The 24217-nt window shown below is 36.8% G+C and overlaps 1 protein-coding gene across 5 annotated transcripts in view; it reads left to right on the top strand.

The window, feature by feature from the left end:
* The window catches only part of ITSN1 (intersectin 1), a 123111-nt gene that overhangs the window by 33622 nt on the left and 65272 nt on the right, over positions 1-24217 (top strand). For 4 of the 5 annotated variants that reach the window (XM_084283563.1, XM_084283564.1, XM_084283562.1 and 1 more), the window contains exons 5-15: positions 7509-7669; positions 9853-10032; positions 10498-10591; positions 11558-11658; positions 12250-12313; positions 14521-14658; positions 15581-15696; positions 19108-19370; positions 19936-20085; positions 20260-20400; positions 24115-24202. In XM_084283563.1, the coding sequence (XP_084139689.1) occupies positions 7509-7669; positions 9853-10032; positions 10498-10591; positions 11558-11658; positions 12250-12313; positions 14521-14658; positions 15581-15696; positions 19108-19370; positions 19936-20085; positions 20260-20400; positions 24115-24202 (1496 nt within the window). The remainder of the gene's footprint in view (positions 1-7508; positions 7670-9852; positions 10033-10497; positions 10592-11557; positions 11659-12249; positions 12314-14520; positions 14659-15580; positions 15697-19107; positions 19371-19935; positions 20086-20259; positions 20401-24114; positions 24203-24217) is intronic. The other variant, XM_084283565.1, reaches the window with a different exon arrangement.

Below are 24217 nucleotides of genomic sequence, written 5' to 3'. Positions count from 1 at the left end.
TATGCTTTATAGTATTGTTTACCTGAGTTTTTAAGTATCTTATCCAGTTACTGGAAGTAGCCATCCTTCTAGAAATGGCATTTTTGAAGTTGGTGATTTGGAACTCTCCTTTCAAACTACCAAATGCTTTCAGTTTTGTTAAAACTATACTAATGCAATCATTAAGCATATTAAGTAGTAGTCGAATTCTTTCTAATTAGACAGCCTGTGCAAGACTTGTAAAACTTATTACCACATTAAGACCGACTATAGACTGTTTTCATTGTAGTTGAAGATACAGTTTGAAAGCTTGAAATTTTTAGTATTTCTTGGTGAGTTTAGACATCTCACAGTCTTCATTGCTGTACATTACACATCACAGATACTTCTGCAGTCTCGCAGTTTTCTTCATGCAGGAGAACTTTTGCTGTAAATTACATGACCCTTCTGGATCTGGAAGTGCTAACTGTAGACTATTTATAATTTGCAGTAGTTATATTACTACTAAAACCTTCTAGAGTGGAAAAAGCAGCAGAGCAGTGGATAACTTTCAACAAATGTGCTAACTTTTTCTCTGATGTTAGCTGTTTGAAAGAGAGGGTCATTTATTGCACTTATAACAACTTTTTGTTGTAGTAAGGGCTTCAAAAGGCAGAGTCTTGCTCTGACTGGAGGAAGAAAGTTATTTCCTTGCAAGAAAAACAATCACTTTGGAAATATGTGTGCTTTAAAGAGGGACTGGATTTACATGGCTTTTAAATAAATAGCTTATTTTCTTTTCAAATGACTTTTGTCTTACAAATGTCCAATCTGGTCTTGTTACCTTATTTGCTAGAAGGCTCAGTGAAAGTTCAAATGTCCCTGTGGAACTTATCTTGCTTCTTAATTAAAGAGTGAAAGAGCTTTTGTCTTAAACAAGACATCCTTTCTCCAAAAATGTTCCATAGGCATTAGCTTTAAATAGGTGTTAACAAAACTAAACAGTTGTAAATAGTCTGACTAAAAATCTCTTCCTCTCTGAATTATTCAGTTTTTCAGCCTCTTGAGAGGGAGAGAATCATTCCACTAGTTCTGTAGTTGTCATAGAGACAAGACCTGAACTTGCACATTTTTTTAAATAAAGCTGAACTAAAACTTCTTCGTGCTGCCTTTATAAATCATACTAAAAATGTAGGTATCTCTCTCATTGTCTGTCTTCTTTTTACAATCATCTCTGAATTAAGAGAAGTAATTATGTAAGTTAAAGTCTAGATCAGTTTTCTGAATTCTTAGTTGGAACTAGAATAACCAAGTAAGACAATATTTGTATAGTGGTTGTAAAAATAAGAGACCTCTTTAAAAAAAAAAAAAAAAAGAAGAAAAAGGAAAAAATCAACCCTTTTTCCCACCACTTGAATGATGTAGCTCTTTTGATGAATCAGTGAGTGTTTGTTTGTAACCTACCACATATTACTGCTGTCCCACAGAAACAATAGAAGTTAGGCTGTTTAGCAGCAAGAAGTCCTTTGCAGCCTCCAAAGGACGTCACAATATGCTCCAGACTGCAGTGAAAAATGTGAATCATTGTTTGCCTTAGCTCCCAGGGGTAAGATCTGCAAGCGGCACTTGCTTTGTGGATTTAGAAGTTAACAGCAATATTCTGAATGTTGCCTATCCAAATTTCTATTAACATTGATGTAGGACTGTGAATATTTTAACAGAGGGAGAAAATCTGCGATAAAAAGCCGAGAATCTCTGTAAGAGATAAGACCTACATAAAATATTTTTTATCACTATTTCTTAAACAGATGGAAATGCTTACTTTATATAGCATGTGATTGAGGAAGATAGACAGAGGAAGAGAAGGGAAAGTAAAACACTCTTTCAGAAAGGAAAGTTACATTCTGAGTTAGAGCAACTTGTACAAGTCTTCAGATTAATTTTCTGATCCTAAACATATGGAAGCATGGGCATACTGTATGTTGCAATATCCTCAATGAGCTGACTTGCTTGAATCCAGTTTATTATATTCATGTCTGTAAGGTAAGAACCTAGCATTTGTTTCATAAAAGGCCACCTACAGCTGTGTGTAGACAAACGGACGCTAGTACAAAGTTCCATCTGGTTTGTTGGCCATGGAAGTTCTTGTGTAGAAAAATAACAACTGGGAAAGGAATTGCAGGGGGTTGGCCTAATGAGAGACAGGCCAGCTTTCTGAGCTTTCTGCAGAAAAACCAAGCACTCTTTGACTTTCCAAACATATTATCTCATGACTGAGAGAATTTTGTTTAAGTGAGCTGTATAAGGACTGTAGCTATCTTATATTTTAAGTAAAATTGAATTGCTTTTTTTTTTTTTTTAAATCATGAAAAAGTAGTTTTTACTAGAACTTCAAGAAATACTAGGTAGCTGAGTATCAGTTAAATGTTTTCTGCTTCAAGGGCTGCTTTGATGGTATTCTGCAGTTGGTGTAATTGTTTTCTAAGATGAGACTCTGAAGAGTATATCTTATTTAAACTTCTGCTATTAGTCAAAGCTTCCTTAGTACTCATTTTCTTTAATACAGCAGCTCCATGCTTTTTAGCACTGCGAATTCCTGTGTCCCTTCTATGCTGCATTCATGTAAGAAAAAAAAAAAGAGGTCTCCGTGTCCTCGGTGGAGCAAACTACTGGAATTACTGTGATATGTCATGGATACTACTGATCTACCCTTTTCAGGCTTTGTAGTATCCCAAGCTGTTTTTTTTTTGTTTTTTTTTTTTTTTTCTTTTCTTTTCTTTTCTTTTCAAAAGCCTCTAAGTAGGCATTGAATTGAGACAGCAATGGCCTGAAAAATAACTGCTTTTAAGTAGGTAACAACCTGGCTGTCTTCTAAAGCTCTCCTGAGTGTTGGCCTCAAAAAGCATCTTCTGTGTAGCCTCTCTTGAATTAAATGGGAACTAAAATAATCAATGCCAGCTGTTTTTGTGTGTTTAGAGTTATTTGGTTTTGATTTTTTAGGACAGATTAAAGCTGTCAGGTGACACTACCTTTTCCTGACATGCATTTCCCTCATAAGCACACAAATTTCTTAAATTTCTATCAAAGTGTGGATCTGAAAGATAAAGGGGTGGCAATTCTATGAGTTGTCAATCTTACTATACATGCATTAAGTGAATGATGGAAAAAAAAAAAAGTAATTTCTCATTTTATGCCTGAATTTTAAGGCACAGTATGGGATTGTATAGTCTAATATGGGAATGTAAAGCTAAATAATTCCAGGTTTTTCAACTGCAGGCTGTTTCCTTGCTTTAACACTGTTATTTGCACGGAGATGGGTGTTTCGTAGCCTAATTGTAAGCACATTTAAAGGACAAAAATGCTTGCATGCTTAGTTTCTTTCTTTCATAGACGCAGAAACAATCAAGTTGTCTGCATTCTGCAGAAAAAAAAGGAGAAGAAAGAAGCAGGAAAAGATCTGTAGGGGAAGAATTTTGTCACCACCTGTAATCTAGCATTGTGATGAAGTCTGCTGTAGTTTTTCTCATTAGAAAACCCCTGTTGTAAACACAGGCGTGTTCTATGAAACATAATCAATATTTAGTCAGTGTTTAATTCATTTACTGCTCTCCACTAGTTTCCGGCCAGGCCTTAAATGAAGCAAATTTAAGGACATTACATTTTTCCAAATTTCATTAGAAGCAGAACAGTGTAATTAGTGCTTTCTGTCAGGCGCTTGCTGGATTTAAGGTGATGTTTATTCGAAGTCGCACTGTAATCTAACAGCATGACAACTAGGTTCGATAATTAGAAATGGAAATTTGTCCTATTTATTCACTAAAGGTTTTGTCAGGCCAAAGCTGATACTTGTTAAGAAGCTGTGAAAAACATGTATAAATTCTGTAGCATGTATGGAATTTTTTTTTACTGAAATTCACGCTATTGAATTAAGTAACAAAGCCATCGGTGTAGAGTAAATGAGTTGAACAGAAGGTCAGACAGTAAATTAAAGCTTTCTGATGATTAAGTGAAAAGAGTTCAGTGAAAGCAGTAAGGCTGGTGCATATCAAAGTTTCTTATTACTGGTCAGTTAATATTTTCTTATGGTGAATGCAAAGACTTACTGTGTTCTCGCAGTATGCTGCTAGTGTCTGGAGAATCGAGGCTGCCTACAGCGCAACAAGGATTTACTCTTACTGCATTTTCATGGCCATGCATTTGACAGTCTCAGAGATTCTGCCTGTGATGGAAAGCCTTCAGTTTTATAAATAGAAGTAGCTGCATGTGTAGAAGCCACTTATATTGAACAAATGGCTTATAAGTACATCTTGTGTAATTACTTTCCTTAAATGCAGAGGTGTAAGGAGCATTGCAGCTATTTATTTGAGTTGCTGGTGCCAGTTGGTCACAGCGGAGCTGACTGACTTCTCTGTTGAGGAAGGTGTCTTCTTTGGGAGGACCACTGATGATTGAAGTCAAAAAAATAGTTTCTCCAGATTGTTTTCTCTCATTTTTTATGCACATCCACAGGTTTGCTAGCTGTATAAGCCTGGATTTTACTCTCCTGTTTCCACTGGGCATCTGACAGAAGAATGGCTAAGCAAGCGTCGAATAAAACTGTACTTTAAAAAAAAACAAAAACAAACACACATTTTCCTCATTTAATAATTCTGCATTTTCTTTAGTTGCCTTTGGAAAGGTGCAGAGTGTGCTTGTAGCTAATTACCTTCTGGTTTCCATTGTTCTTAGCACTCTTATTTTTCTAGCAAAGCTCTCTTACCCTCAGTATTTGTTCACTGTATGTTGGTTTACTTTCTAATGCAAAACCCACACAGGGGAGCACTTCAAAAATAGTTACCCATTTTCTGACATTCTAACACTCCACATAACTTTTGCCTCATCTTACCTAGCATGTCTCAGGTTTGTAAGACTTGCAGCCTTATTTCTCCCAAGTGGGACTTTTAGAAGCCTAACGTCACTGTTTATAGGTGGTGACTAATGTGTGTTATATGAACTGTTTTGGTTCTAAAAAGTAAAAGGTGTGTGAAGAACAAATTAAAATATCCTGAGTAATACCATTCCTTGTAAGCCTGAGAGAAAATTCTGAACAGCAAAAATTCTGCAACGTATTGTGGGATATTTTTTTGCTGGCTGTTGTAAGAATGGCATTCTGTCTCTTTTCGTGTCACAGTTAAACTATGAATTCCTTCAAAGTGAATTAGGGCTTATCACAGGAACTTTTAAGTTGAAGTACACATTTTTGATATAGAGAAAATGTCTGAGAGATGCAAATGTCTTTTTTGGGTTAATCCCCTTTTCATTTTATAGGAGGAACATACATGCTTCTATACATGCAGTCTGTATAGAAGCTTTTGTATAGTGTCTTGTGACATATATGCTGGAAACCAATAAACTCATGGTACTTTTTATGTTCAGAGAAAGCTGTTGCACTTAAGAATTAACAGAATGTGGATAACCTCAGTAACAAAACATGAGAAGCCTGCTTTGCATTTTACCTATTCTCCAGAAGTAACTATACCTTGCATTTCAAAATACACATTTTTTATTAACAATTACTGTCATCTAACTTTACTGCTCAGAGTAGAGAGACTTCACTAGGGTTCTCCCACTTGTCTCTACAAGCTGCAGGACAACTAAAATATTACATTGCCATTTTAACTTAGCCTGCCATTGTATCAGGAGGTACCAGTATTTTGCTTGCTCTTCATGGCAGAGTGATCAGAGGCTGAGACTCTGGAGGGGTGGTGCTCTGCAAGGAAGAAATACTCATTCCAAAGTTGTACTTCTCTTGGTCCAGGTTTGCTGTGCTGGTCTTCTCTCTTCCTTTTTCTGGTTGGACTACCATAATTGCAGTCTAACTGCTGCAGTAGGATCTTCTTAACCCATTATTTGTAAAGCGAACAACAGACTAAGTGATACGACTGAAACTTGAATCCAAATTGCATCATGCTGTCTGGGTCCCAGAATCAGTTTTGACTACAAATTCAGGTTTTCAAAGACTAAATGAGATTAAAGCCAAGTCTAAAGTTACTGAAAAACAGACAGCTTTTATGTGTAAATCAAACTTCCTTGTGATACAGAGCTTCGAGAAACAACAGCTAGATGTTTGCACAGCCAAAACTTGTTCTCCAATGGAATATATGTAGTAATTCAAAATCTTTGAGGGAGTGGTGCAATGCATGCTTTTCTTTCTAACTGTAAGCCCCAGAGTCTACAGTTCGCTCATAAGACTTCCTTCTTTAAATACTGCTGCCAGATTCTCAGTTATTTTGTCTTACTCCACCAATGTCACAAGGTTGGCTACACTACTGAAAATGGCTTAAAAGTATTAGGAAGGGTTGGAGTGCCTCCAGTTTTGGGGAAATGCTACTGGCAGCTTAAACCAGGGGAAACTCTTAAGATACATGGTTCATCTGTAGTTAATCTGCTGGGTTCTACCTCTTTGTTGAGTTTTCCTTTTTTTTTTTTTTTTTTTTTTTTTTTGTGGGGGGGTGAGCTGGCTAGGCTGGGAGGGTTTTGAGATTTTGAGTGCTTTACCACTGTTTTTACCAAACTATCTACTTCTTTAAGTATTAATTATAAGTAACTGTCCATTTATTGTACTACTTTCTTGATAACTTCTGGCATACATTGATGAAAGCTTTTGTTGATGGACATTTGATCCAGAAATAAAGCTCTTTTTTTAAAATTAGACTGCCCAGGTCCTTTGTGTTGTCCTGTACATGACATGTAATGTATACACATACTTAAAAATGTATTGTATTAAAATACTGAAATGTGTGCTTAATTCTTCAAATGAATGCAAAGAAATAAGCATAATGTGAAAAACTCAAATTATAATGGATTACATTATTAATGTGCATTTACTGTATATTTTGGCTTGCAACGGCAGGAACCAACATTCTTCTTCCTGCTTCTCCCCCTTTCTACCCCTCCACTCCCAACCCACTCCCATTCCCTGCTGAGCATGGTTTTCTTAACCAGCAAATGAAGAAACAAAAAAAAGACCATTTAAGTCAGACTACTCGAAATGAAAGCCTATTCGGGATCTAGGCTCAATGTTTTATCTTGAGTATTATTGTTTAACTGAAAACCCAGTTGCACACTTGCAGATATAATGGTGCTTAGTAAATTGCACAAATTTAAAGAACATTTTGTTTTAAGTGAAGATAAAGTCCTAATTTGCAGACTAAGTCATATGATTCCCCGTGGTGCTATTTGTAGTGCCACATAGATTTATTTGTGTGATTTTTGCAAAGTTTTAGTACAACTACATTAATCCTTTCTCTCAGGTTGCTTCGCTGTAATTCCTCTAAGAGTTGAAAAGTGGCTTTAAAAATATTTATTAGTCACTCCAAGAAAGAAATCGAGAAACTTTTGGTTTCAACAGTGTCTTGTTTAATGACTGCTTTTAGCACGGTATAATTATTTTGGAGTGGAAATTAATTAGTCTTGAATATTACACGCCTGTGTGTGCGTGCATGCTTCTAGGTCAGTTCCTGAAGTTCATAATTAAAGAATCTAACTGTGAAAATTGTGTATTTTTGTAGGGCTCTAGCTGACATGAACAATGATGGGAGGATGGATCAGCTGGAGTTCTCAATAGCTATGAAACTCATCAAATTAAAACTACAAGGTTATCAACTCCCATCTGCACTGCCTCCTGTCATGAAGCAGCCACCTATTGCTCTGCCTAGTGCACCAGGGTTTGGTAAGCTCTTCGTTGTCCTCCTGGTTAGCTTGTATTATAGAACCTAAGTGTAATTTGATTTTCATTTTATGGTTTCTGAAACAATGGTAGTTGGACCCAAAACCAAATGCTTTCACTTCCATGCATATGCTAAAAGAAAAAATGTCAATGAGTTTTGCTTTTAGCACCCAACCATACTCTATAAAGTCAGCTGGGGTCCTGTTTGCTTCAGGCCTTATACTGCTCCCCATATGCTCCGAATAGAAGTGTTTGTGAGAAAAAAAAAAAAGACCACCTAGCAGGGCTAGTACATCCAAAGTGATGGAGTTTTTATTTAAACTATTTTTATTAATCTGTATTTTTTTTATTAAGGGATCTCCAGCTTTGGCAATACGTTTTTCTTGATTTTGTACAAATCAGGCTGGTAATGCACCCCTCTGCTTTCAGTTTGAGAACTAAAAGCAGAACACCTCACTGATATGACCTAGAACAACGGCTGATTCACTTCTTGTGGTTAGTACTGCCAAGTTCACCATCATTTCAAGGAAAGTAAAATAGGATAGAGGGAGAAGCCAACAGGGGTTTATGACGGGCAGGTCCTGCCTGACTCACCTGATCTCCTTCCAGATGACCCCACTTAGTAGACAAGGGAAAGACAGGATGTTACTTACCTGGATTTTAGTAAAGCATTTGACACCGTTTCCCAGCGTGGCCAGCAGTACCAGGAAAGGGATTGTCCCATTGTATGCAGCACCAGTGAGACTGCACCTCAAGTATGGTGTTCAGGTTTGGGCTTCTCAATACAAGAGGGACATTGAGGTGCTCAAGCATGTGCAGAGAAGAGCAATGAAGCTGGTGAAGGGACTAGAAAACAGGACTTTCGGAGTGTGATTGAGAGAACTGGGGTTGTTTAATCTGGAGAAGAGGAAGCTGAGGGGAGACCTCATTGCTGTCTACAACTGCTTGAAGGGAGGCTGCAGTGAGGAGAGTGTTGGTCTCTTTTCTCAAGTGACAAGTGATAGGATGACAAGGAAATGGTCTCAAGCTGAACCAGGGGAGATTTAGGTTGGATATCAGAAAGGATTTCTTCCCAGAGAGGGTATTCAAGCATTGGAACAGGCTGCCCGGGGAAGTGGTGGAGTCTTCACCCCTGAAGGTCTAAGAGATGTGTGGACGTGGCACTAAGGGACATGGTTTAGTGATGGGACTCACTAGCTCAAGTTCATGATTGTACTTGATGATCTTGAAGGTCTTTTCCAACCTAGGTGATTCTATGATTCTGTGTTGAAAATATCTAACTGAAGCTGAACCTCATGTTTGACACCTTGATATTCTGCTGTAGCGAGAGGTCCTTTACCTTTCTGGTTTAGTCATTGCTGTAACTGGGGTTGGTTGGTGCCTGAGAATTACTGCCGTCAGTATGAAAAGGGAACAATGCACTTGATAAGCAGCACACGGTCCTGTTGTTTGATTACTTGTTGCTTACGCAAATTTTACAAATTTTTATTTCTCATGGTAAGAAATCAGTGAAGTTGAACAAAACAAGTTCTTCTGCTCCAAGTGAGAAAAGGCATTATAAAGTCACTCCCCAAAAAACAGCAAAATCCATGATTTTCTTTTTTGTTATTCACTGTAAACTTGATCTCAGCTGCTTGCACACAGCCTCATTCTTCCCATTGGCATAACTGGACCTCCTTATGCTCCCTGTTATCCATGCAACTGTGCTTACACCTAAAATACCTCATTACTGTGCTTTATCCTATTAGCTTTGCACTGTTTCATCTCGACAATAGTCTGCAAGCAGTTATCCTGAAGCTCGTTCCTTTCAGCTGTGGCTACATGTAGACTTCGGGTTCGTTACTCACTGGAAGTTGACAGTACTGCTCTTCATTTAGTTCAAGGGAAACAATTCTTTTCTTCAGCAAATGCTAATTGACTTTTTTTTGGTCAGCGTTGCATCCAGTGTGATCTTATATGCATACATGATAAAATAGTATTTTGTTCCCTCGACATTGTTTTATGCTGCCCTGCTATGGTAATGGTGCAGCGGACTGTAAGAGCTCTTTAGAGGGGTGTGTAGAAGTTTCCATTTCGATTTGTTCTTTAATTCTGCATTTACTGCTGGCTTGCGGGCTGCCGGTAAAGCGTTACATCACGCTAGGAGTCTCTAAGTCAGAAAAAATGTCTCCTTTTCTCCCCCGTAGGTATTGGGGGCATTGCCAGCATGCCATCTCTTACAACTGTTGCCCCAGTGCCAATGGCATCAATTCCAGTAGTAGGAATGTCTCCGCCGTTAGTATCTTCTGTTCCCGCAGCAGCAGTGCCTCCCCTGGCTAACGGAGCTCCTGCTGTTATACAGCCTCTGCCTGCTTTTGCTCATCCTGGTATGCTACCTACTGAAACTCTTTACTCTCTTGCTATTAACAAGTTAATTTGCATTTTCTTTGGATCCAGAGAAAAATAAATGTGGAATCAGCTACTTTATCTTATTTTAAAGAATGGTTTTGGATTAGGACTGTACTTTGGTTTAGCCCAATGTAATTGGTTAGCAAACTTGTTAAAAGAATGGACATGCTATGCTGTAACAGTCAGTCATGTTGAGCAACAGTGTGATAAATCAAGCTTGCCTGTAAACTGTTGACTAGAAATTGGTCTGTTGCTACCTATTTATAACAATTGAGTTACTGCTATTTGTTGGTATTACTTTAAAATACTTAATACTTCTTCAAGGGATACTACCAAAAGAACCATAATATTTTTTTTTGACATTAAGAGCTAAATGAATGTCATTGAAATTCTCCAATTTAAAATGCTAGTACTAAAAAAGACATGCATTTTCTTATTTACAGCCACGTTGCCAAAGAGTTCTTCCTTTAGTAGATCTGGTCCTGGATCGCAGCTAAACACAAAACTGCAAAAGGCACAATCATTTGATGTGGCCAGGTAAGTTGCTGGACAATGAGTATACGTTTGTATCTGGTTCCTCCTTGTTAGCAAAACAACTTCTCTAACAAAATTATTCTCTGAAATAGTATTTACTTGCAGAAATCAATTCCTGCTGAGATACTACTTCAGGATTTCATAGGATACTGTGGTTTTACAAGAAATGCCGATGAGTAAGGAACAATTGAAATATAATAGGCTCTTACAGTATGTGTTGATATAATTTGCAAGCTCTTGAAAACTTAATTTTTAGAAAAGCATATGATTCCATAAACATAATTTGCATTGTATACTACTGCACAGGCACTCTCCTGTTAGTGTGGAAACATAAGTAAAATTAGCAACTGTAGGGTTATTTTTAAATTTTTAAAATAAATATATTTAATATATTAATTTTTTCACTGTCTGCTCAGTGGACCAGGGAAAATGGATTTGGTGGGTTCAGTTCAGTTTTTTCACTGTTGTTTGATTGGTATACTTTCAGAAATGCTTGTATATATATTTTTTTTTTCCCTGAAAAAAAAATACAAAGTTTGCATGTGCCTAAAGACAGAAAAACTACACTTACTGGTTTTCAGTATGAAGACTCGTCAGACTAGCAGTTAAAGACAGGGTAAAATAAGATATTATTTCCACTGACTATGCATTTCCTATCATATGTTTAGGTAAAAGGTTTTAGCTCCTCTAAACCGTTTAGGTTACTTAATTTCTCTGCTAGTAAAGGAAAAAACAGCAACAATCTTAGGCCCGTCATTCATCTTTTCCAAAAAACAGCTTCTAAGACATAACAAATGTTTTGAAATATGAAGTCAAAATTGTTGTGGTTCCGGGAATAGAAGGGAATATTTGGAAAAGAAACATTTCTGGATAAAACTTAATCTCTGTGCAGCACTTCATCCTGTTGTACATATCACTTCATGCTATTGAATGTAATACCCCTCATCTCTATCCCTTTTTTAATTCTAGTGTGCCTCCTGTGGCAGAGTGGGCTGTACCTCAGTCATCAAGACTGAAATACAGACAGCTGTTCAATAGCCATGATAAAACAATGAGTGGACACTTAACAGGTATTGAAACACTTATTGTTGTTTCCTTTTTTATCTGTAAAAGGTCAATTATAATAACATTCTAAGCACTGTTTGGATGGTAAGAAACTCTTATCTCTCCAAGTTGTCACTGACAATATTTTTCTGTTCAAATTTCCCAATTCCTTAATGATCTCTGATATTTAGTATCCTTTTCTTACTTTCCGGTCCTGTATTGGGAAATGATTCTTGGAAAGGGTACAATGTCTTTTGTGAAATCTTCTGTAGCCATTTGTTATGTTCGACTCATCCACTGATGGGTGTTCCTATCCAGTTTCAGAAATAGAATAGAACAGTACTCTGGCTTAGTTTCACTAGTTTTGAGAGCATCTTTGCTTTTCATAGCCTTTTTTTTCTTTTTTTTTTCTTTTTGAGTGTTGTAGAGGACAAAAAGGTTATCTATTTTTTAGTATTTTCTTCTTGAGGGGCCTAGGGATAGCCTGTTCACAATGATAACATCTCTTTGGTGGTACCTATTTAAAATCAACCTCTGCTTGTGCAATAACTACATGGCAATACAAGGAAAGGAGAAAAATGCTTATATGTTTATTAACCCTTGTTTTAATTTGTTAGGTCCACAAGCAAGAACTATTCTTATGCAGTCAAGTTTACCCCAGGCTCAGCTGGCTACAATATGGTAAAGATAAATCTAATGATTTCTACCCAACTAGAAACTGTCCTTAAACCTCTATAGTGTGTCTTGTTTTTTTCTCCTCTCTTTTCAATCTCTCTCCAGTGATAAAACATTATATTTTGCTCTTTTGAATGTTTAACTTTATAAAACAAAGCCTGCACTCTGCACTGCCATGCCTTTATTAATATTACTCCACAAAACCAAAAAAGAATGTATTTTACGTTATACCCATAGGGGTTTTATATGTTGGGTTTCAATTTTGGGGGCTTCAGGCAGATCAAATGTTCAGCATTCTGCCTTCTACATCCTCAATCATATGTGATACAGCACCAGTGAAAGTTACACATTTGCACAGGTAGTGCAAAAGGAAATTTAATCCAGAGCCGTACTTTCTTTGGGGCTTGTCTGCCTTTTACATGAATTTCTAATGCTTATTTTCAAGGATGTGGAGTTACGCACTTCAATTCATGAATTTTAACAGTATGTGTCTTGGCTTCTCTTTTCCTTTCAAGTTCTTGTTTGCCAACATTTATTGTGCTCTTATGATCACACGGATTAGTCTCTCTTTTTCCTTATACTTTTGAGGGTCATATTTTCCTGTGTACTGTGTAATGTTTCTACTTCATTACTTGGTAGTACTTAGTTACCGTTGATTTATGGTTATCTTTGGTGACTTCTCAATGGCTTTCACACTGCTTCTGTACATTTTTAATTTCCAGTTTCTCTCTGCAAATTATTTCTAATTAACCTCTATAATTTAAAAGTCTTTCCTCAAACACCACTGTCAACAAAATAACCTGTCTGACTTCTGTTGTGTGAGGATGTCAACGATGTTGTCACTGTAGTGTGGTGGTTACGTTGCACTTACTTGCTTTGCTAAGCACTGATGTTTTTGTTATATGAAAAAACAAACATTCTCTCCTCTGTTTCCTAACAAAGCTACTATAAGGAATAAATAGCAACCCGATCATCCAGCAGATGATTAGTCAGAAAATTCTCTGCTTGTTGCCAGTGCTTAAGTAGGTTGTGTGGGCAGGGGAATGACGTCAGCGTGCTCCAGGATCTAAACAAAGCTGTTGTAATTTTTGACATTCAGAACTGCCGGGTCTATTGAGATAAGGAATAGACTTTATGCCTTTGTTGGCCTAGGTATTGTTCCCTTTCCTGATTTTTATTCTCTGGCAGTGGTACCACTGGGGCAAGGCTTTTCAGTCTGTATTGGCCGTAGACTCACCTTGTTTTAAGGGTGGATTCACTGATTCATAGGCACACAAGATAAAGTACCAATGTTCAGCATGTCAGCTATTTTGTAACAGCTGTTTCGGGGACAAAGACGCGGACCCATACTGTTAGAGTAGCTGAATTATATCCTTGCATGCTCCATTTTCATTCTACCAGCTTGTTCCTGTGCCTCAGCTTGTTTCTGTGCCCCAGCCTGAGGAGCTCAGTAACACAGGTGTGGACCAAATGGGGCTGTCGTAGTCTTCTAAATTTAAATCCCGTAAACAAAGTCCTGTACCTTGAGGAATCAAAAGCATAGATCAGTTGCTCACCTTAGATTTTCACAGTATCATGAGACATTTTCCTTTAGGATTAGAGTCAGAAGCATGCTGGAGAAAAAAAGCTGATATTTAGGCTGTTAAATTTTGTCCAAAAGCACCCTAACATGAAGGCGTTTTTGGACATTTCATGAACCTGTTGGAGCACTGGTTTTAGGCCATCCTGAGGCCTGACTGCATCATTTTTTTTCTGTATGCATGCCAATAAAATGTTTTTGTGCTTGTCTAGGCTAAAACATTAATGGTTTTGATTTTAATGCAAATGTTGGCCCAGGAATGCAAGAAGTAGACCAAATCAAAAACTTCTACACTTTCTTGAACAATATTGTGTAGCAGATGTTCACAGGGTATCCAAGAAAACTCCATTGATTAACATTATTTACATGGCTTATAGTACAGGCAGCACTCAAAAGCAAGAGAAGTAGAAACCATGGCTGTAACAATAGTTTCAAGGAAGACATGCAAGAGAAATATGGGAAATACTGATGCATTTGGTTTTTGCCTTTTATTTGTTTTAAAAAAGTAAAGTAGTGTGAAAAACTAATGGAAAAATGAATCAATTTGGAATTGAATATACCAAAATTGTGCTTTTTAATGGTGATTTTTAATCTTTAAGAATGTACTTATTTTTTGTATTTTTCCTTTAAAAAGGAATCTTTCAGATATTGATCAAGATGGAAAACTTACAGCTGAAGAGTTTATTCTGGCTATGCACTTAATTGATGTAGCTATGTCTGGTCAGCCACTGCCACCTGTACTGCCTCCAGAGTATATTCCACCTTCGTTTAGGTAACTGGTTATAATTCTGGAATCTCACTCCTAAATTTTTGTTTCATTTGGGAAAGCTGTCCTGTGAGAGTAAAGGGCAAGAGACTGAAAAGTAACCCTCCTTGATTTCGTGCTGCGTAAAGGGCATTTTTTGGTTTTATTAGAAGAGCTGGATGCTGAAAATAGCTCTGTCACAAAAAGTCCTTGTAAGAACACAGTTTTTGTCAATGTTTTATGCTAACAGACCTTCTAAAACTTACTCAGTCTGGCTACTTGAATTTAAAGAGTTGTAGTTTAGGCTTATGTTTCTATACAGCAAATAAGATGTATTAGAATTCAAAACATGCCCTGCATTTACACTGTGGCAAATTCTGATGTTTTTTTAAACAGTTGTATCTGTGAATAGTGCTGAGTCAGTACTTCCATTTCTCTATTTCACTTTTCTTGGAGAAATGGGTAGGAAGACAGTTACAGCAATGAGAAAAATGTTTGCATATAGTGATAGCTTCATGTTCTTCAGGTATACTCTTGAAGATTACAATTTTTTGTTTCTTCTGTGTGGTATCTTGTTTTCAGCTTGACTTTAGTGAGCTCTTTCTCTCTCTTTGCAACTTTTGTTGTAGTTTAATTCCCTGTTTCCCCAGTTTCAGACTAGTCACAAGTAAGAGATCTTGGTGACAGAGTTGAACACATCTGTAAGCTGCATGATGCTGTGAACTTTGAACTAGGGTGCTTAGGTCACCAGTGTGTGCTGTTGGGACTTTGGGGGGTGCTGTTATTTTAACGGCAACTGCAGATTAAAATGCTCTGGAGAACGCTGAGGGAGCATTAAATGTCACTAAACATTACATCATTGCATTTAATTTATGATTTCATCATTAAATGATAAATTTGGCAGGCGTAGGTTCTTTTAAGCAACTTGGAATTATCCTTTTGTTGACAGAAGAGTACGTTCTGGTAGTGGCATATCTGCTGTAAGTTCAGTATCTGTAGACCAAAGGTTACCAGAAGAACCAGCATTAGAAGAAGAACAGCAGCAACTGGAAAAGAAATTACCAGGTGAGCAAGCATAAATAGTGATGTGTTGTGTGCTGTTATCAGAGAGATCATCAGGTTATATTCTGGGAAGTTCTAATGACATGTTAAAAAATATTTTCTTTCCAAATGAGGTTTTGACATGACGGAGGTATAACCAAGACAATGCTTGGTCCAGCTAATTCCCGACTGTTGTATGATCCTTTGTTACTGACAACGGACATATGAACAGCTTTCAGGCTGCTTATCTTACGCACTCTCCATAGAGGCAGCACTTTGCAGCCCTATTACAGGACTATGGTGAAAACTTTTAGTACCTCCATCTTCTGACTTTGGTGTGGTATAGTTTGTCTTACATAGATACAGAGGCCTGTTTCACTGCAGTCCGCGTAGCAATATGCCAGTTTTATACAAGCTTTAGCAGCTCTGTTTAAAAAATTAAAATAAAAGAGAGAAGTATAAAGTGTCCTGGATGCTAAATGGCAGGAAACTTCTTTACACTTCTGACCACCCCCTCACACTTCTTTCTTTTATTCTGTTCTGTTCTGTTCTATTCTATATACAGTGGAAGATGTAGCAATATGATAAATGTATACAGTGTGATAATAATGCTTTTCTGTTTTGTTCTAAACTCTTTCTTTTTCTGATTAATTTTATTGATTCCTAACACTGTTTTGCCTCTTTGATCACAGCTTAGATCTTAGCCGATGTTTTCAGAAGACTGTCCACTGTAATGCCAACATCCTTACACAATATTAACTGCTTTTAGAGTCCATGACCATGTGTGTTTAGTTACGATTATTTTCATTCTCCAAATGTGCTGCTCTGTATTCATTAATATTTCGTTTTCCTCTGCTTCCTCATTGCCAGATCACTCAGTTTTGTGAGATTCTTCTAAAGCTCTTCACAGTCAGGTTTTTATTTTAATACCTTGAATATCTGGCCTCATCTCTAGAAGCTGTCTTGTTACTTTTCAATCTCTTCCAGACCATTGTTGCACACTGAACAACACAATTGCTAGTAGAGATCTTTGAAGGAGGCTACCAAGAATCTTTCTGTCATTGTGAAAGTTGGTAATTTATTTCACCCCTTAATTCCAATCTTTTAACTGCTCGTTAATTCCCAAGGACCTTCTTTCTCTTTCCAACCCTTGTCTTTGGTTTGTATTTTATAACTAACTGCTGCTAGCAGTCTGCTGAGTAATTCCTGGCTGTAGAAGGATAAAGTGAGATAGCAGGGGCTGCTGAAGCAGACCTTAGTGAGGTCTCACAGTGATGTGTTTGGTCACAGGTGAGATACGACTCTCTTACACATTTTGAGGCGTAAGTCTCGTGCCCTTGGAATTACAGGATTTTGGGGTACAGTTTGTAATGCCAGGAAGGTCAACCACTGCCTTTGGCTTATTTTCTTTATTAGGCTTCAAAAAGACACAGGCATCCTTTTATTGACCTCATCTGCTTTGTCTTTCTTATTGATAACTTTCTTATTGATAAAATTGGGTGGGGACAGATCTCAGCCCTCTACTGTATTTGAGAGGCAGCTCTTTCCTGCATTGGCTTTTCCGCATGGTGTCACGTGTAGTCATGCATACTAACTCTTTGTGTATTGTAGCCTCTGCTACTTTGACCAGCATGGGATTAGACTGACTGGATTATAGCTTTCAAGATCATCACGCTGTCTTTTCTTAGTGACTGGTGTTGCATTTGTCCTCTTCTAGATGCACTGAGGCTGATTAAAGGATGGATTGCACAGCCAAGCTAGTGATCACAGGATCACAAAATAGTTGAGGTGGGAAGTGACCTCTGTAGGTCATCTGGTCCAAACCCCTGCTCAGATGGGGCCACCTCTTGTAGTTCATGAATTTTGTATATGAACTATGGATTAGTATTGTCTGGGTTTGGCAACCTGTTACTCTTCATTTTCTTGGTTTTATTTTTGTTCTAAAGCCATTTGTTTCCAGTTTCAGAATAACTAGACTGTATAAACCTTTTATTGTATTTGATGTGTAGATTTTCCACTATAAAGACCACTCATATAGTGAATAACTTCTGGATCCTTCATTGGTTTTGCTAAATCTGACTTTTTTTTTTTTTTTTTTTTTTTTCTCTTGAGGGAGGCAATTGAAAGAATTTTTATTGCTGTTTTTTTGAACCTTTAGAAGCTATCCCATAAACATAGTAACACAAGCCAATAGCTACTCATTTCATTTAATGTGCTAGAAGTTGGTCTCATCTGTTTTCATACTTTGTTACCTCTAGTAGCTACCTTGATTTTGTTGAATAATCTTCTTGTTGGGCAGTCTTTTTAGGGCTTGGTTTTTCATCTTGGTGGTATATGCTTTCTTTGAGCCTGTAAGACAATGCTTAAGCAATGCTGATGCTGCTGGCAAGCTTTTTGTCCTTTTCTTTTTATCGACTTCCTTGACATAAATATAAATATATGTTTTTTCCTTTTTGCTTGGTTTCCTAAATTGATGGGGGCTATTCTCTATCTTATCAGTCTTTATTTTAATATTCTTTGAATCTGGTGGCTAATTTTAAACATTGAAGTGATTAAGTTTCTTCTTCTGTGAAAATTTGTGATTGGCAGTAAGAAAGACTTACTGACTTTAGAAAAGATAAAAATTCAACTGGTTGGGCAGATGTCAGCCCAATATGTCAAACACTTGGTGCATGCACACTTTGAAGTGAACATGTACTGTCTCTTGATTTGACTTGCATGCCAATAAAGTACATGTTGGGCATGAGCGAAGAGAAATAGAGAATATGAGGTATGGGAATGGGACACAGAGAGTAGCAAAAGAAACTGAAGGTGATTTGGAGGGAATAATTTGGAGGAACTGTGTGAGAGAGGTCTGGAGCGTTGAATAGGGATAATGCCCGATATAACAGAAGAATGTCAGGGAACCTGTGCTGGAACTGAGGGTGTTGTTTTAGGACAACAAAAGATTAGGGTGTGAATCTGCAGGAATCTAGTCTTTCTGAGTTCTCGTCAAGAACTTAAGTAAGCTGTTTCTTTTCCTGACAGTAATGAGTGATCTTATGAGAATATCAAGTTTAAATAAGTTCTGGTCATTTGCATAATGGCTTTTTGATTATATCTTCAGCTGAACTCTTTTCCTTACTTGCTGTAATCAAAGTGATGGTTCTTGTGCTGTTACTATTATGAAATGTGTGGAGGAACTCCAGCACACTCAGGAATGTGAACTGAAATTCACACCTTAGTTTCCTTAGGATGTGGGTTTAAGGAAAACTACGATATAAATGCTAATGATAAAACCTGCATTACCTGTAGAGCTGTACTACCAGTATATCAGAGAGCTCTTTCTAGTCCTGTTGGAAGATTGTATCACTTTGATTCAACATAAATGGAAGGTTTTATTAAATTACTAGCAAAGTTTAATTCTCCTTTACCCCATGTTTCTACACACTAAAGTTACGTTTGAAGATAAAAAACGCGAGAACTTTGAACGTGGCAATCTAGAACTTGAAAAACGGAGGCAGGCTCTCCTGGAACAGCAACGCAAAGAACAAGAGCGTCTAGCACAGCTGGAACGGGCAGAGCAGGAAAGGAAAGAACGTGAGCGGCAGGAGCAAGAGCGGAAAAGACAACTGGAGCTAGAGAAACAGTTGGAAAAACAGCGGGAATTGGAACGGCAGAGGGAAGAGGAAAGGAGGAAAGAAATAGAGAGAAGAGAGGTAACCAATTGGATAAAAGGAAGGTGGCTAAGTCATTGAGATCTGTGTTTGTTTAGAACAGAATAGAATATGTGTACTAAATATTTTGTCATCTTTATTTTTAGTAAGTAAATGTTCAAGCAATACACTTAAATTTTGGGGTTTTTGAAAGTGAGGAAATAGTTGTCAATCTCTTTCTTAATTTTTCAAGTGAAAAGCTGGAGAATGCCAGATGTTGGAGAGAGATTTGATGCTAGTTTGGAGGATTCTTGAAGTCTTAATGTGAAACAACATATTAAATCAGAAAATTGGATCTTGGGAAACTTACTAAAATGGAATGGTATTCTGTTTAGTTGCATATCCACTATACAGTGAAGCAATAGTACTTTCAAGTGAACATTTAAACAATTGAGCAATTTCTGTGCTTAAATTGAGAGGTGCATACTTATCCACTGTTTAGCAGCATGTTTATATCAATATTTTAATTATAACTTAGAATATGAATATCAGTGGTTAGAATAGTTTCTCAGAACAGATCTTTCATATTTTTGTTGTTGTTGTTTTCTTTTTTGGTTAAATGCTAAAGGCTGCAAAACGGGAACTTGAGAGGCAAAGGCAACTTGAGTGGGAACGTAATCGTCGGCAAGAACTACTAAATCAAAGAAACAAAGAACAAGAGGACATAGTTGTTCTAAAAGCAAAGAAGAAGACCTTAGAATTTGAGCTGGAAGCCCTAGTAAGTGATCGTATTGCAGATAAAACACACAAGTATGGTAATGCCTGTGATAAGGTCCTATTTGTTTTCTATAATCTCAACTTTTAATTGTGGAATTAAAGTACTTTCTAGATCTTGATTTGTGTGACAAAGCATTATGGTAAAACAAAGAAATCTTTGTCTTTTTGTCTAAAGAATGATAAAAAAAATCAGTTGGAGGGGAAGCTTCAGGATATCAGATGTCGGCTGTCTACCCAAAGACAAGAAATTGAGAGTACAAATAAATCTAGAGAACTAAGAATTGCAGAAATTACCCATCTGCAACAGCAGCTACAGGTGAGAAAATGTTCTCTGATTTTGTTCTTAGCTTTGTGCTTTGACCTCTTTAACTACATCAATATCCTAAGTGAACTTGACACAAAATTCATGTTGTTTCTTGTATGTGAGCAATTGCTGTAGATACTTTGTCCCTTAAAGTTTCTGTTCTTCATTGATGTAAGAAGTGCTTCCTACACTTCAGGGTATAGCTGTGATTACCACTTCCTCCTCATCGAATCCTCTTGTGCAGAATAGTAAATAAATTGTTTAGCTGAAGATGGTTTTGGGGACAAGGAGAATCAAATTTTGTGACATTTTTATTGCGTTAACTTCTGTTTCTGTGCTGAAAGAAATTACCTCTGTAAAGTGACTTGATGATCCTTTTATTTTTTATTATAAGATAATGAACTTTCAAAACTGAAGTTACTAGTCAAACCAGTTAGTTCTTAGCCTAATCCTAGCATTCTTCTTTCCTGCTTCTCTATCTAAAATTCTCTGCCAAATTGAAGATGGGACTGATTTGATGTCTGCTTTGAGTGAAAATGTTCTGTGCACTTTGTAAGGGTTTCTAGATAAGCTGATAAAGGCACCTAGATGGATAAGGGATTTTTCTGTTTATTAGATATTTTATATTGCTTGAAGTTAATTCTTGACCAGTAATAGGGGCTCTCTGTGCTTCTGTACCATTTCAAAGAGGATCTTGCACTTATATTATAAAGCCTTAAAGGTAAAAACTGTCTGAAAACCCAATCCTACCGTTCCATTTCGACTTTCTAAATGTAATCAATATGGTACATCCATTTGAACAAAAACAGCACTTGAGAAATTCATTTCTGTTTGTTTATTTTAAGCATGCATATTTTTGGACTATTTTTCTTATTTCATAAAACATCTTTCATTTATATTGAAGTTTTGTGTGCACTGTTACACCTGCCAAGAGAAAGATGTCTTTTTTGGCAGCAGCTTGATCTGAAGAGTAGAATTTAGGGGTCATATTCTTGCACAGTGTTTTTGTCCACTTAATACAAACAAGGAATGCTACTATGAGAAGCTTGTGACATTAAGAACTGCAATAGTTAGCTTAAAATCACTCTTCTGTCTTTAATGAAATGCTCATGATTGGTAAGAGAAAACGAAGTCAAACAACATTCAATGAAGTGTAGACAGTTAAGTCACATTCACCAGTAGTGGCTCAGAGAGACAAAAGGCTGTCTATGCTTAGTTAATGCACTTCTGACTATTTGCTTTCAAAATTGCTTCATACACAATGACTGTGACAGCAGTCCTGTAATGAAAATTACACTTGCTGTTCTTGGTGGTTGTTTTGTTGGATTTTGGGTTTGAGGTGTGTTTTTTTTTTGTTTTGTTTTGTTTTGCTTTTTAAATGTATTTATTTATTTTAGTTTGACAGCAATAGCTATGTTTTTGTGATACTATCTTCACTCAGTCGATCATTGATCTCTACCCTAATATTTCAGCTACTTTTGTTTGAGTGGTTTACCAAAATTATGATCCTAGAAAGAAGTACAACTAGTTAGTAGAAAACTAACTAAAAGTAAAGTACAAATTTTTATCTGAGGAGAACCTGAAAGAGGGGATAGCTTTTTCCTGAAACAAAGATGAGTATCTCAAATATCCTCTAAATTTTACTATCTGATTTGTAGAGGAAAGAGTAAAATGCTATGTGACTATTTTAAAAGGCGAATTTTGATCCTTTAAACTCTCCAGTAGATGAAGAGTCAATATCATCAATTCTCTTTGTAAGATACTGTATCTTTACCTGGAAATACTTTAGTTTAATACATCTGGCACTTGATGTGGAAAGTGAGTTAATTAAAATAAGTAATTATTCTTTAACCTGTTAATTAGTTTCAAGATGGAATTTGATTAAAAATTTGGAAGAAATCGTATAACAATTTATACTGGGTGATGAAAATTTGTGCTAGTTATGTAAATCTGTGCTATCTGGTAGAGTGGTGTTTCCAGGTGTGTTTGGAAGGATCCTGCCTTCCAGACACCTTAACTGTATGTGTCTGAACCATGTTTATACTGTCTGCAGGGCTTCTGCTAGTTATCTGGAGAGTTTATTGCCTCCTTGATGAATAATTTGGCTCCCAAGTAACTTGGCTTTCCTCAGAATCACTGGGAGCAGGGTATGTGGTTGAGACTTACGATGAATTAGTGGTATCTCACTTTCTCATATGACCTTTTGCTCAGGGCACAGAGTTAGAAGAATTTTCCCTCATTGGATGAATGGGAACTTTTTTCTGTTTGTTTGTATTGGTGGTTTGTTGGGAATGAGGCAGGCCTCCTCAGGCAGATAATTTGAAAATTCTACATTATATTTTGTTGTTTCTCTTTGGTTTCTACATAGGGAGTAATAGACCCATTACAGGAGTATCTATCTGTCCTTCGTGATATCGTTGAGGAGCTGAAAATGATCTACTCATGCTATGGGCAGTACAGCTGAACAGTGTAACCTCTAATAGTAACATGCATAGCTTATCTTAATTTTTATACTAAATGAATTTACAAAGTCCTTGACCCTGCTGTGCTACCTAAGTATGTCTTCAGAAACCTAAGAGATTAGAGTTGTCTGTGGTCATAAGCATATGGTATGAGCCACAAACAGGAGGCTCAGCCAAAGACTGCCATGAGCAAAGTAGGACAACTGTGAAGCCATGTCACTACAGTCAAGCTTGTGTTCTTGTAAGAAAAATAAAAAACTTTTCATGGGACTCACTCTGGTATTGAGTGGTTAGTGGTTTGCTTTTAGGATTGTATTATTTCATTTACAGTCCTTTGTGACAAATTGAAATTATCAGAGGTTCCTCAGAAGCCTGCAATTCAGGGTAGCAGCTGAAATAAATTACTTAGTTTGTCTGAAAAATGAGTTGTTGACACTCGGACAGCTTTATAAAATAAGCTGTTTCACATCATGCTTCTCGAATTTGTTTTGACAACTTGAAGTTGGAGGCCAAGGCTTCTGAAAGGTATATGAAGTAGCACTTCATCCTCCAGAAAGAGCAGGGAATATAAATGATCCACCAAAGGAGGAATTTCTCATCTGCAGTGTCTCCTGTAATTTGTCAGTGCAAAATCGTATGAATGTTTGTTGAAATTGAGAGAAGACATAATCCTCTTTCAGGAGTACTAAATATAGAGATCTAGGAATCACATGTTCTCATCTATCAGAGTTTGTGTCACATTGTTTTTGGCCATAATGTATTCCTTTAAAGTGAGAGCTTTTTATTTTCTTTTCTTTAAATAAACTGAAAATATTTGTGTTTTATTCTTATCAAAGTTGATGTTTATTTATTAAAGTGAGAAATAAACTGTTAATAAGTGCTTGTTTTAACATATCCTGAAATCTATGTTTGTCTTTTTATGTCCTGAATTTCAATTAATTCCAAGCCAATTTGCATATTTAATGGAAATCGGTTCTCAACTATGCAGCTTAAACTTGATATGCCTACTTTTTTGTACTCAAAAAAAAAAACCACAACACAACAAACACAAAAGGAGGCAGGACAAACTGGCAGAGAACTGTTTCTGAGTGGTCGTACCACACAGACAGTGCTTCTATAATAGCAATAATAAATGCTTTACTCTGTGGAAAAGTAAAGAGTTATTTCAGAAGAAATGAAAATGAGAGGTCTTATGGCTAAGGTCATCACTCACCTTTTCTGTCTTTTTCTTGTCTTGTTTTCTCTCTCCTTGTCCTCTATTCAGGAATCTCAGCAGATGCTTGGAAGATTGATTCCAGAAAAGCAATTGCTTAATGATCAGCTGAAGCAAGTTCAACAGAACAGTTTGCATAGTAGGTGTATTTTTT

Source organism: Netta rufina (genome assembly GCF_964035555.1).
Source record: "Netta rufina genome assembly, chromosome: 1".
In the NCBI taxonomy this organism is placed as follows: Eukaryota; Metazoa; Chordata; class Aves; order Anseriformes; family Anatidae; genus Netta; species Netta rufina.
This window is presented reverse-complemented; position numbering and strand designations above follow the sequence as displayed.